Here is a 14,523-nt window from a genome sequence, read left to right on the forward strand (position 1 = left end):
GTGCATTTATTGACAAGCTTGTTAATATTTAAATTTGTTCAAAAGTCGATGTCAGTTATATCTTGTCTAGCACAAATTTGAATTGAAATAAACTCAATACACGTATGTTTTTGCATACATATAATGCTAGGTACTAAAAGTGTGCATAAAGTATACCCAAAAAGCCTTGTCCTAAATAGGCTTTTTAAGATTGTTTTGTAATTTTTAAAACTATTGTCTTTATGAATGCTGATATGTAGCATGTTGATGGCTTGATAATTGATACGTGCCATCTTTTCATAGGATCTCCATGCAAATCCATTATCTCATGTTCCCAAGAGCCTTCTGTTCAATGTCTCCGACTCCATCTGGTTGAGTCGATACTTTATTGAGTTAAAATATTTAATGGGGTAAGTGGTAGAATGGTGTTAGTTATATGTTTCTACTGGTTAATAATTTTTCTACTTATTGAGGATATGTAAAAAGACTAGATTAACCTTACGCGTATTGCACATGTCATGAATTAACTTGGAAAATTAACCGAGTTTGTCATAAAGGATGAAAAGTGAAACAATATATAAACGTAAAGGATGACTAAAGTATTTTTGAGCATTAAGTTTTCAGTAATTATGTTTCTAAAATTATATGGAATTAATATATGTAGTACAAAAATCATATCAATAAAATGATAAATAATAAATGGGTTAATGAACTCATTATATTTTGTTGAAGTTAATGAAACAAGAATTTAATGTTGTTAAAAATCAACAGGATAGAGCTAATCTAAGAAATTTGGTCAAAATAAGCATGCATATCAAAACTAGCTTATCACCCATCAAAGTTTTTAAAATAACAAAACCGGGTCAATGCGTTTTAAAATTAAGCATGCCTATAACAAAATTTATTCATAATCAGAAGTCATTGTTTATTAAAGTATCAGAATTATGTCAAAGAGGTTAACCTAGTCAAAACCAGAAGTTAAATGTTGGTCAAAATCAATACACGTGTCAAAATGGGTGAAAATTAACATATTAGGGCCAAACTTATATTTTGCCTCCTTAGAAATATGTTAAGCGAGAAAGGTGTGTGCATGTGTTGCGGTTATTCAACATTTAGGTTCAAACTGAATAACTTTTACCCAAAAAAAAACTGACATGAGAAAAACCCATACCCAAACCAGAACTAACCATACCCGAAATACCCAAACCTGAGAGAAGACTAACCAAACCCGTAGGTTGGTTCTTGGGTCTAACTTATGGGTTTTGGTCAACTTGAAAAACCCAAATACAATTTTAGTTCTAAAACCAAAGATAGTTTTAGGTTTGATAGGCCAACCCTTAGCCACTAAATTTATCATAATTTATCACTAATCAATTGTTGTCATTCCACTTATTATGGATCGATTGCTTACTATTTTCTGTTTTTGACTAATAGCAACCTTAATTGAACAACCAAATCACACCTAAATGAACACGGTTATGGTTGGGAGTTGTTTCTCTTCTTTTGGATTGTTTAGCAGGCCATGTATGTTGGTTTATTATTTAAGTTCCGAGGAAAGAAAATTATGTTGTTTTAATTTAACATTGTAGCTTTCTAAATTGTTCTGTTTTCTAGGATACTCAAAACCCGATTAACCCAACCCGAAAAAACCAGAATCCAAAATACACAAACCTGAAAAATCCATGAAATTTTGGATTGGGTTTCTGGTCGAGATTTAAAACTTTGTAACCCAAAAAACAAACATGAAGAACACCTCTACGACAAGCGAAACCAAACCTAACCAAAGTGAAGAAAGCATGGAAAAGTATCATATACACCCACCATTTCAGTACACAATACATAATCATACCGTCTCGCTGCGTTACCAGCAGCAAAATAAAATGCCTCAGCTACGGCTACCAAAAAGTATATAACAATAAAACCTTATCCACACCCTACAAAAACACAAACCAATTCTCATTATTATTCTATTATTAACCTCAAATTATCCATACGAAGTGCAACCCGTGTAACTTTCTCCTCTTCATCATCAGTAAGAGCCCATCGGAGGCATGCCATATGGTGGTGGCATTGGCGGCATCCCCATTCCACCCATTGGCGGCGGTGGTCCCGGTTGACCATATCCCCCACCCATACCTGGCGGTGCAGGTAGAGCTAGTGGCAGTAATTGGGCATACATATTCTGCAACCGACAAATGCAATCATTAATAAATTCCATTCATTATACGAAAAGATTCAAAAAGTAATATTTAAAATTGCATGAACCTGCTGCTTGATAACATCCTGCTCTTCATTCTCCTTGGCTTTGCTTTCCTTAGCCGCTTCAATCTTGTCCTTGATTAGCTCATCAACCTTGCCGGTATATTCACGGATAAACTGCAAAAAAAAAGTAAAATAATTATTAAACGCTTTGTTTTTACTCCGACCCGACCCGTTTTTTCAGGCTAAGATTTACCTGAAGAAGATATGGGAAGGCGAAGTCGATCATGTTATTCAACCAGGCCAATTCAAGGGCAACATCTGGACGAACTAAATCATAGCAAACAAAGAGACAAGAAGCAAAGCATTCTTTCTTTCCCTGAAAGTAAGACAAAAACATTATTAATATTTGGATAGAATTTTGCTAAAAAAAGATAAATATGTACCTGCTCGATGAAATAAACTAGTAACTCTTCAGCAAGCTCTCGGTCCCCAGATTGTGAAGCAGTTTCCATGGCATCTTTGTATACCTTGTCCTTTTTGGATAATGCAATCGATTGCTTCCATCTTCCGGCTTTCTTGTAGATGTATGCTGCAACACGCCTCATCTCAAGTAGCTCGTGCTTCTCAATCTGCCAAAACAATAAATGAACATTTCACAAAATGACAATCATTTCTGGATGGTTCAGCTGGCAACTGGTTTTGACAAAAGTTGTGGGCCGAACTGATAACTATGCTTCTACAGGCCTGTTTTAACGCTTTGGTGGATTGACAGTTCAGTTTTGGAGATTTGGCCCGATCTTTTGTTTTCTTTAAATCATTAGATTTTAATGAAAGTTTTAAAATGACAAAAGATGGTTCATGAATATATAATACATATCCAAAATTGTATGGAAAAGTGCATGAAAAAAAAGAAAACCGTAACCAAAAAAACGAACCAAAATAACCAAACCTAAACAAAAACTGACAGTTTGATTTCATATTTTCATAAAAACTGAGCTTTCAATTTGCTTTCAGTTTTGCATGAAAGTAAGCTGAAAAAACCAGACCAAACCAAATTTATAAATTTTCTTTTTTAGTTTTGAATTTTAAGTAATTTTTTAATATATAGTGTTACCTAATATTTTATTCAAATGTATAGTAATCAACTAATAAATAATTAACAGAAAGATTCAAGCACAAATTCATTATTTTGGGCCAATTTTTTTGCCCAAAAATTTCAAGCCCAAATGATAAAACTAAAACCAAAACAAAACCAAACAGTTTTCATAAACTCAAAAATCGAATTTTCCATTTTTGGTTTGGTTACCAATTCTGTTATACAGCCGGTTCCAAAAGCCAAACCATTGGCTGGACCGCTGAACCAGCCAGATTGCTTCAGTTGGACGATTCAGTCAGTTTTAAAGGTTTATGAAAATACTTGATGTAAACACAAACAAAAAATGAACAGGAAGCTTGACCAACCTTTTGTGCAAGGCCGATCTGGTCAAAGTTATCATGTAAATCAATAGATTCACGCAACCTATCATAATCTTCCTCTTCAACATATATTTCATTCAACGCCTCGTTGACAGCCGACACATTATTACTCTGAACTGCAACCATGTATGGTTTCACAAGAGGAAGTTGTCCCGCCTGCATATAAGCCACAAGTTAAAAAGTTAAAAGCCACAATACAAGTTCACAAAATAGATATAAAAGTTAATGTTCCACAAATGACAAACCTTGCGCATAATGTCAACAACACGTGTATGGTCAACACGTAGAGCAAGAACATTGAGAGCATCATTAATAAGATCAGGATGTTCTTCGAGGTAAAAGTAGACAGTCTTGTAATAAAGCTCAACGTTTGCTACTTTGACAATAATATCCTTGAACTGCATATGATCCCAAGCTTCGGGAGAGTGATTCATGACGGTAGTTGCAGCATTATCAAACTCATCATATTGGATGTACAAATAAGTGAGTTCTTTCCAATGGTGTTGTTCATCACAAGCACGGATTAGTTTTGGGATATTGAGACGAGTTGAGAAGAGTTTAATATGTTCCATAAGCTTCTCGTGACGATATCTGGCGTAAAGGACACCTAACTCTGTGAAAATGCCCATGTGAGCACGTTCCAAACCTAGACCGCTCTCCATTAGAGATATTAGCTCATTGAAGCATCCTCTGTTTTGGTAGTAGTCGCTCACTTCTTCCAGATCATCCACCTACATGTTCCAGAAATTAAGAACTTGCAATTACTTAAAAGTAAAATAAAAATATAATACTATATACTATACAAAAAACATTCTAAGAAACTGCCTCTAAACTTGGTAAAACTATAGAACTTATTGAGTTATATTTTCATCTGTTAACAGGTCAAGTGTGATAAAATTAGCTAATAAAGTGTATTTGTAACTTCTCAAATCACTTAACCAAAAAAATTTATTACTACAAGAACATAACTTTTGTAACCATACTTGACGAGTCAGTTATTTAAATAAATTTTATTGGTCAGACCATCAGAAGTGTGGAGTCAACCTGGGCCGACTCTATTGTACCAAAAAATGTTCTTATTTAAGACAGAATCAGTCGATTAAATAATTACCCTCTAAAATCAGTTGTTTCAAAAAGCTAGTTCATCACCATAAATTCATAATAGACTACTTTTTATGATCATGTATAACAAAGAAAATGGTGGTGTGCATGAAACCAAAAAAAGTGAATCGAAATAACTGAGACCCAAACGAATCGACGGTTTAGGTTTTGCATGCAAGTAAAACCAGAAAACCAAAACTGAATCTATGGATTTTAAATTTTTATTTTGAGATTTATGTAGTTTATAAGTTAATAAATAGTATAAACCAAATATTTTAGCTCAAATTTACGATAATCAATTAGTTAACAAAAAGATTTAGCCTAGGCCCAAGTTCTCATTATTTTGGGCCAACTTTTCTTTCTGGCCTAAGAATTTCAAGCCCAAATGGCAAAACCGATAAAAACAAACCAATTAGCTTTCAAAAACTAAAAAATCAAGATTTCAAATTGTAGTTCGAGTTAAGCCCAAAACCCACGCGCACCCTTAACAAAAACAATACTTAAAACCTAAAAAAACTTCGATAAAAGGGCCTTGGGTCAACCGTCAACCGACCGAACCCATTTTGACCCAAAACCAATTTAAGGTATTACCCAACTCGCCCATTTTGCTACCTCAATTTTAAGATAGAAATTTCACCTGCACAATAATATTCAGACCACAAATCTGAGCCAAACGAAACTCTTCAGCATCAACACAAGCAAAGCAAACTTCTTTCCATGTCTTTGCACTATTAGCTTTACGAGCAGCATCAACAGCACCTTGAAACTGTTGCAGCCTCACAAGTGTGACAGCAAGCTTAGCCCAGTTGGAGATAAAAGCATATATTATCTTCGCAGCTTCATATAAAGCTTCATCAAACAAGCGGTCACCAACATTATGAAGATTAGCAACATTAGGCATGAGAATGAACTCCTCAATGTCACTCAATCTATCAATTTTGGCATATGCATATATGAGCTCACTGTCCACCTTAGGCTCTTTGATCTTTTGTCTAACCATTAGTAAATATTTCACTAAATCATGGTAGCATTCGGTGTCTTCAGAAGCCTTGATAACATCCAAGAATTGAGTTGTGTCGTCGGCCCGAATGAATGACTCTATCGCCTCACTAACTAACCCTTCTCTTAATTGAGCTTTCGCCACCTGGCTCCATACAGCATCTTCTTCAACACGGAAGGCAAACTCTTCAGCACGCGGAATACTTTGGATGTTATCTAACAGAACGTTAACTGCTTGCACGTTTAAGTTGAACTTTTTGAATATTGCAAATGCTTCTTCATACAGTTGTGCTTCTACAGCCACCTCACCAACTGCGGGTCCATCAAAATTGTCTAGTCTGTTGATGTAGTCCATGACTCGTGATGGGTCAGCTTTGATGGCAGTTAAGATAAGCAGGTTTTGGAGGTTGGAGTTGCCACTGAAAGCAGAGTTTTGAAGAACGATTTTCTCGAGAAGCTCAATTAGCTCGTGGGGAAGATCAGCAGTCATGAAAGCCTTAACAGCAGCAGAAACCTGCTCGGGGCTTTTGGTCTCGGGCAATGCGGTCGATACAACTTGATCGATTAGTTGCCTTCTGTATTCATTCTCGGGGTTGAGAACCTTATCCCAGAGATCAGAATCCATTCTCTCAACAACATATCTAAATTCAAAAACATTATTAGTTAAAAGGTCATAAAAAAGCTAACAAATTCATTTGTAATGGAAACTAGTAGAGGTGGCAAGATAGCAGACCAAAACCAGTCGCTTTTAGTATGGGTTAAAATGGGTTGTGTTGGGTTGGCCCACAAACCCATTTATGCTCGCTTTGATTCTTTGGACTTCCAAATTGTGTGTGATTTAAGTCCCTAACTTTATTCGTCTGTGACTAAATCCCTTAACTTACAAAACTAAAAGAAAATCTTCTTTTTAACAAGTTAAAGAGATTTAATCATGCTATATAATCACTTTGTTAAACGTTAACAAGTTACAGGATTTAGCCATGCAAAAAAGAATTAAAAAAGAAAATTTACCTCAGACATTAAGGGACTACTAAATCATGAAAAACAAAGTTCTAAGACCTAATCTCACAAAATATAAAGTCCATAAGGTTTTTCCAAAATGTGCCCTTGAAGCTTCTAAAAAATAGTTAATTTGTTAACTAAGATTACAAAAACAATATTACTAGATTAACATATATATTTGATTAACTAAGCTTTAGGCAACTTCTGACATGATCTACGTCTAGTTAAACTTGTGGATTTGACCCTTTTGAAATAAAGTGCAACCAAAATTGGCCCTTTATAATTGATGAGTTGAAATAATCATCACTAACCCAAGAAGTTTTGTACCTGGCTTGCAACTTAAAGAGAGAATTCTTGTTTGTGACATTGACAAGTTCTTCATCACATTGACCTCTACGGTAGGCAACAACAGCAAGTGTTGGGTCCCGCTTCTCACAGTATTTACCCACAACGCGTGAATCATAATAAGGATTGGTGTTAAGGAAATGTTCAGGATTGTTATTGCTATCTATGATAATTTTACCCAAAGCATTGTGAACATGAACATCTTGGCTTCCTTCACTCACAAGATGTTCCAAAAACTGAGTAAGTAACCGCAGACGATTCCTGGAAAACAATGACCAAATAACTAAGAATGCCTTCTAAACATAATAAACAGAAAATGAAACATTAAGTGTACTGAAAACATACCTCTTCTCACACTCATCTACAAGAGGCTCAACTGGAAGCAGAGAACGAACAGATAGAATCAAGCCTTTGATGAAATCCTCAGGACACTCATCATCTAGAAGCTGCCCTACAACTAATGGTGCGTTCCCGGGGTTGACCTATCAAATATACCATAAGTTATATCAAATGCATAAGCTTTTGCAAACACTTACGAATAAGTATAAAGTATAGCCATTTTGTACCTTCTGAACATAACCTTCAATATAACGGAGCATGTTGTTTGTATAGAGATAGTGAGTGAGATCAGGGACAAAACCAAAACGGTCACACACATTAATCAACGGTCTTGCATCAGGAAGCTTGGCTTCCATTAGAAAGTTTTTGGTCTTCTCAGCATCATAAAAGTTTGATTCTCTTGTTACCCGCTCAACTTCCTTGATTTGTCCGGTCTTTGCAGCTGCCTCAATGTATTTAAAATGGATTTCAGGATCCTCACTGTGATATTGTACCATTAGTTAATACACCTTCACAATTAAAAAGAGTCCTGCATAAATAAGTATAGTTCTAACTTGCTTACCTTGAACTCAAATACGACCCCAGAAAGAAGTATAAGCCTTCATATGACTTAAACTGCTCGAAGAGTTTGATACATGCTTCCACACCCAGCTGCTCGCAGTATTCTTTGGCAACCTAATATTCAAAGAATAGAATCACAGAGATTTAACAACTTACACAGTTATACTTTTGTGGGTTTTGACTTCAAAGATTGACCATTAATATAGAAATGAAAGTTGTCATTTACCTGCACAATTATCTGAAGGTTTCCCCTTAGATTGACAAGCAAAAGATCTTTCATGCACTCCAGAGCCCACTCCTTTGATAAAGTCCCGAAAAATTCTACAAGTGACTGAAAACAGAAAATAGTTAGGCGCTAGTCTTCAGAATGTAAAGCAAACAGGTTCAGCAATAAACAAACCTGTGGCTCAATTGCATGAGTGTTTACTATGACACGTTTAATATCTGGTAATTCACTGTAATGCTGCAAAAAATACAAAATTTTAATCAAGACAAGTCTCTCCACCCTCTGATTTCTATCGTTTTGGATCCTATTAATTTAAAGCTTTGTGTTTTAAAAGAAAAACAATTATCATTATTGTTAGCCAACCTGAAGGGCACGGACAAAAAGACCTGCTTTCTCACAAAGTTGAGCAATGCGAGGACGATCATAGTGACTGAACATCCCATTTGCTAATATGGCATCAGCAACATTAGGGAATGTCACAAGATTGATTTCAAGAACCTGTTACAGAGTACGATTTATTATAATTATTACTCAGTTACATATATACAAGTGTGTGTGAATATACTAGCATCAGTGACATATACCTTGGTTTGCAGGTGAGCATGTTCAGGCAGATTGGGCTTAAGAACATCCAAGAGGAAAGCTGTTGCCTCACGTATTAAGTTCCTCTGAAAAGATGAAATGAGAAAAATGGCATTTTAAAATCAGTTTAAATTAAATGTTCAGTATAACTGCATGTGTTCAAAAGTCAAAAGAAACATAATAAGCAAATTCAGTGTAGTTATGGTTAAATTACCTGAAGAAAAAGATCTGTTATTGTGTTATAATCAACTGGGCAACCTCCCTCCATTTGGGACATCATCAAAGCAAAATTAACAGCACCCTGCAAAAAGTAACACAGAATCTCAGTTGCAATTTTTATAACATTTAGAAAGACATTATACACAAAGTGAAATAACATGTAAAACTGTTTTCTACAGAAAACGCTCTAGTACCTGAGGATCTGATCGAAGAATCGTTTGCAGAAGGAACAAATAATCAGGTGTGTACCCAACCTGCACCCAAATTGTAGGCAATTACAAGATAGCTTAGGGCGTATAGAAGTAAAATTCTACTGAAACACCTACAGTTACTAATACAAAAGTTGCACTTACCTGTTTGGAGTAAATTAGGATTTTGTCAAACTCCCTACGCTCTGCAAAAGCTGCCACAACTTTCGGTGTTGCTCTTGCTTTGATGTAAATTTTCAATGCAAGATCATTGTCCACGGTCTACAGTTATGAAAAGAATAGACCACAAAATATATTAAATAAAATGACTAAACATGAACAATAGATTGATGCAAATAACTCAGAAACTTTAATGCTTGAACACCTTCACAAGATCTCCAAGCTCCTCACTGCATTCCAGCTTGTCCTCAGCCAACCAATTTTCCAAAAGATTCTTCTTGTTCTGATTGACAACAAGCCGAGATAGCTCCAATGATTCAAAAGCGTTCAGCTTCCCTTTAGTTAAAAGGGTTCCAAAGTACTGCAACAATGGTGGTGTTTGCCCAGCTTGCACAGGTACACTCTGCAATGAGGCATATAAAGAGTTAAGGGCCATAAATGGAAAGAACTTTCTAATAAGAGAATAAACCTTTCAAAGGTAGCATTCAATGATGTCGTTTAGAGTAAACACCTGGAACTTTGCCACTGTGTCTGGTGTACGAAGAATTCCTTGAGGAGATTCTGCAGCAAGTTCAGCAGCTTCTTTGTATTTGGTTTGAGCAAACAATTCTTGAAATCGTTGAACAACCTGAGAAGTATAAATAAATCAGTATATCTTTTGAGACCAATTGAGCAGCATGCATCATCATACTTTTGAAGGTAGCTTGGAAAACAGAAAAGAGAAAAAGAAATAGATTTACCAAGTTCTCAGCACCAGGAAGGTTTCCTCTTTTAGCAAGATTGACAGCAAGTTCCAGGTTGTTCAACTGCAGTATATGCATATTAGTTCACATTCCAAACTAAAGAAAAAAGTGCATTCATTTGAATATGGTGATATACTTACTTGTCCACTGACAAAAGGCACAATTGCTGACTCGTTTACAGTTGCAAGTAACACCTGACCACGTCTATTTATAGCATAGAAGCCCCCAACTGATGAGGCTTCAGAGGTAAGGAAGATTGGATCTGGGCTTATCCTATTCCTATAAACAGCCGTGGCGGTTTCTAGGTCATACACAAACAGAAGCCCCAGTTTGGTAATTACATATATCAAACCATATTTGTGGGATATCTGCAAAATTAGAAATTAAGGATATAATTTGTTAGTTCGCAGTGGAGTTTCCAGTTTCAAATGAAAATATGCATAGTACCTGCATTGAAACGGGAAAATCATCTGCAAAGTCAGGAGGGAAAAACAGATCTGCTTGTTTCTTAGTAAATGAGGCTTTGCCTGCATACGTAAAAATTAAAGGCATTAGTTCCCATATATAAGAAACCAAAAATGGGAAACAAACTGCTATATAAACTGCAGCACACAGACTGATAGGTAACAAAGGGGTTTTGAATAACTGGAAATCCTGATTGGTCATCTTTTCAAAAACATGCTAATCTAAACCATACATCAAGCACAAAAGTTTTCATTAAAAGAGTTGTGACACGTCATGCAAGTCACATGCTTAGTGTTCGTCAACAGCACAAGTGTGTGTCTAAAACGAGTGTGATAGAACGTGTTTGGTTTGAAGGTATGTTATGTTTGAGATCATATAACTAAGAATGACATCACAAATTTATGGCGTAGGGTGGGTTTAAAAAATAAACTCATTCCCATTCTAGCCCACTTTCAAATCCATACCCACAGAATTCTAAACTGCAATCCAAACGCCACCTAAAAGTACTTTTAACCAAGTATGAACCTTTTCATTAAACAAAGGGCTCCAGCCTGATCGATGCATCTAGTTCAATGGTGAACAAGAAAAATAAGTTTATAGACATTTTTTCCGCAACCTTCATTTTCTTTTTGCAAGATTAATATATAAAAGACCAGCTAATAAGTATATTAGACAAATGGCAGTCACAAACCTGGTTGGGCACCAAGCTCAATGACATGAAGCTTTGACGTAACCTGTCCAGCATTTGAGCTTTTTGTTGCAAAAGATATAAGAATCGACTCATGCTCATTGCCAGGAACCTGTGAAAGGCATACAAAAATGTGATCATTACTGATGCATCTGAACTTGAATAGAAATATATATATAATTTATAAACCACTTTTCGTAAAACACTAACAAAAGGGAAATTGTTTTCACCTTGAATGATGCAAATGCTGCTGCATGTGCTTCAAGAGCTTGACTGCGCTGCTGATCAACAGAAAATAGCTGCATGTTCCCCTTTACTAGCTGAGGTTTCTGTTAACATCAAAATGGTAGTGAGGTCAGTAAAGATGAAAATTTGGGTCAACACCAAAATGAATTTTACTAAATTACAGTCTTGTCTAATTTCAAACCTAAGAAATAGGCATATTTACTACAAGGTTTTGCTAAAAAGTGTAGCATAGAGGATTTGTTTTAATAAAAGTGGGAAGCAACAAAGAATAAAAACAAACCTCTGGGGAGCCAGGAGCAATTCCGATCAACACCAACCATTTCTCAGATGGATCACATCTGTAGTTAATGATCTGATTATTTGCTAAATTGGCTGTCCTATCAAACATCTTTACGGGTTCAGAATCACCTGTAACAAAGGACCAAGGAAACAAATATACAACCTTTAGCTTACATATCAAAAGGAATAATTAATGTCATTCCATAGAAAATAAGGAAATGTACCCTCAATTGACCAATGATATGCCGAGGTTTGAGTTACCATGCCCAACATCTTAGGGGTAATCCACTTCCAAAAGACAACCTAAAGACCAGACGTATGAAAAGATCGCAATACATTAAAAAAAATACAAAAAATTATTACAAGAGAGCTGCGACCATTGATTTTTAAACTTATTGTTGTTACCTGCTCAGGCATCTGGTGAGACTTCAGTTTGGCTTTCATCTCAATATTAAATATTTGTAGGTGGTCTTGAGTAGTTCCCGGCAGTTGAGCTTGGAAATTATGATCATTCATTAGTTACAGCGAAATATATAATACTGAAATCTCAATATTCAATATTAAACATCTGCAAGTTGTCTTTTACTTGACATAGTGAATTATAAATAGAAGTATCAAAAGGTTGTTTGCAAATATCTTAGTGCTCATTTAAATTGATCATTTATGCTTGGTTTATATTCATACCCAAAAGTTAGTTTATACTTTACACACTCCCTTTGTTTTGTCATTATGGGCAGCTACCTTTATGTTTGACTAACTGTCATATATATCACTGCATATGAAAAGTCAACTGTGCCATTTTCTAGAGAAAATACCAAAATACAATACCTTTCAAAGCAAGTATCTTAGAATTTGGATGCATGATAGCTGAGTCAGCAGTAATCGGCCTCCTCAGCGGCTGCATAGGCATGTTCATATCAATAATCACCACACTGTTCTGAGGCGATGTTTCACGCACACATATGAACTTATCTGATTCCATTGTGACATTGGTGAATGTGATAAACTGTTGATTGATCCCTACGCTAGGCAACTGCGACATAACACGATACAATTAACACCAACAGTAATCAATGAACATATAAGTAACACTAAAGACCAAATTAATCAATTTTTCCCACAGATCAGAAAATATCATATAAAACAAATTTGATTATCTAACAAATCCAACCAATCCGAAAGGAGACATATATAACAAATATGATCATTTCAAATCAAAGCATCTAACATAAAATGAAGTTGAGCTATAATATCTATTCTTAAAATGGAGACCTATTTTTACACAATAAAATTAGTCTTTCGGAAAGTTATAGTAAGCATATATCCTCTAATCCAAGAAATCTGCAGAATATGAAAGCAGATAAGCTACAATTTTATTTCTAGGGTTCAATTGACCCTGATAGTTCAAAAATGATGCAAAAACGACAAAATGTGCAAATAGATCTAGGTAATTGAGAGAAGTCTGATGTATACATCGATATGCATCAAATAAAGTTTCAGAGATATTTACATATAAAATAATTCTGATTATCTAATAAATCCAAGCAATCCGAAAATACATATAACAAGCAAGACTACTTCAAATCAAAACACCTAACATAAACTGAAGTTGAGCTACGAAATTTATTATTAAAGTGAAGAACTATTGTTACACAATAAAATTAGTCTTCCGGAGAATTATAGTAAACATATATTCTCTAACTCTAACAAATCTGCACAGTACAAAAGCATATAGACTCCAATTTCATTTCTAGGATTCAAATAACCCTAACTAGCTCAAAAACGATGCAAAAACGACAAAATGTGCAAATCGAGCAAGATTATTGATAACAGAAGTGGATCTATACATCTATGTGCATCAAATAAACTCTCAAGAGATATTCACAAATAAAATAAATCAAACTATCTAATAAATCAAAGCTACGACACCTATTGTTAAAGCAGAGACCTATTGTTACATAATAATAAAATTAGTCTTCGAAGAATTATAGTAAACATAAATCCTCTAATCTTACAAATCTACACAGTAAAAAACCATGGAAGCTCCAATTTCATTTCTAGATTCAGCTAACCCTAACTAGGAAACAAAATGAGCAGATCGAGCTAGGTTAGGTTAGCGGAGATCTATTATTACACAATAAAATTAGTCTAATCTAACAAATCTGCACGGTACGAAAGCGTATAAGCCCCAATTTCATCTCTAGGGTTCAGGGAGCCCTAAATATCTCAAAAAGGAGACGAAAACGACAAAATGTGCAAATCGAGCTAGGTTACTGACAATACGAGTGTGATCTATAAATCTATATTACTATATGATGAATTAAATTGGTATACCGTGAGCGCCTCTTTCATAGTAATCGGAGCGTTGGCGGCCGCCATGGTGGACAATCAAATCGACTGCAGATCAGATGTGGATATGAGAGAATGGATTCGGTTAAATCTCCGGCAAAGAATTCCGGCTTAATATGGAGGCAGGGGTTCGTCGATCTCTCGGAAATGAGAGATCTAGAGAGAGAGTGTGTGTGTGTGTGTCTGTGTGTTGAGGCGAAGACTTTAAATAAAGAGAACCAAATTCCAGTTTCTCTTCCTCCTTTTCGTAAATGTTCTAAAACACCCTTGAAGTTTCTTCTAACTTGCAAGAGGCGACAATGTTAAGGTCGGAATTAGCGTTATGGCTGATGCGATGGCCCCTACACTGCGTTA

General features: G+C 35.4%; 1 protein-coding gene across 1 annotated transcript; it reads right to left on the bottom strand.

Moving 5' to 3' along the window:
- Positions 1-1,778: 1,778 nt before the first annotated feature.
- On the bottom strand, positions 1,779-14,247 carry LOC143592429 (clathrin heavy chain 1). Its single transcript, XM_077072346.1, has 30 exons — positions 14,155-14,247; positions 12,649-12,853; positions 12,226-12,314; positions 12,045-12,123; positions 11,822-11,949; positions 11,526-11,624; positions 11,299-11,407; positions 10,590-10,669; positions 10,283-10,510; positions 10,140-10,205; positions 9,911-10,027; positions 9,605-9,802; positions 9,385-9,501; positions 9,226-9,285; positions 9,027-9,113; positions 8,815-8,898; positions 8,594-8,728; positions 8,405-8,467; positions 8,231-8,335; positions 8,006-8,118; positions 7,671-7,923; positions 7,450-7,586; positions 7,087-7,365; positions 5,396-6,398; positions 3,903-4,388; positions 3,643-3,813; positions 2,625-2,810; positions 2,435-2,557; positions 2,245-2,355; positions 1,779-2,161 (listed from the first exon to the last, which is right to left on the bottom strand). The coding sequence occupies exons 1-30, from the start codon at positions 14,197-14,199 to the stop codon at positions 2,009-2,011; spliced, it is 5,109 nt and encodes a 1,702-aa protein (XP_076928461.1). The 5' UTR covers positions 14,200-14,247; the 3' UTR covers positions 1,779-2,008.
- Between the last annotated feature and the right edge of the window lie 276 nt (positions 14,248-14,523).

The sequence above is a fragment of the Bidens hawaiensis genome, unplaced genomic scaffold, assembly GCF_021521415.1.
Source record: "Bidens hawaiensis isolate Kalapana, Puna unplaced genomic scaffold, B.hawaiensis_p1.1 tig00040766_1, whole genome shotgun sequence".
Taxonomy (NCBI): domain Eukaryota; kingdom Viridiplantae; phylum Streptophyta; class Magnoliopsida; order Asterales; family Asteraceae; genus Bidens; species Bidens hawaiensis.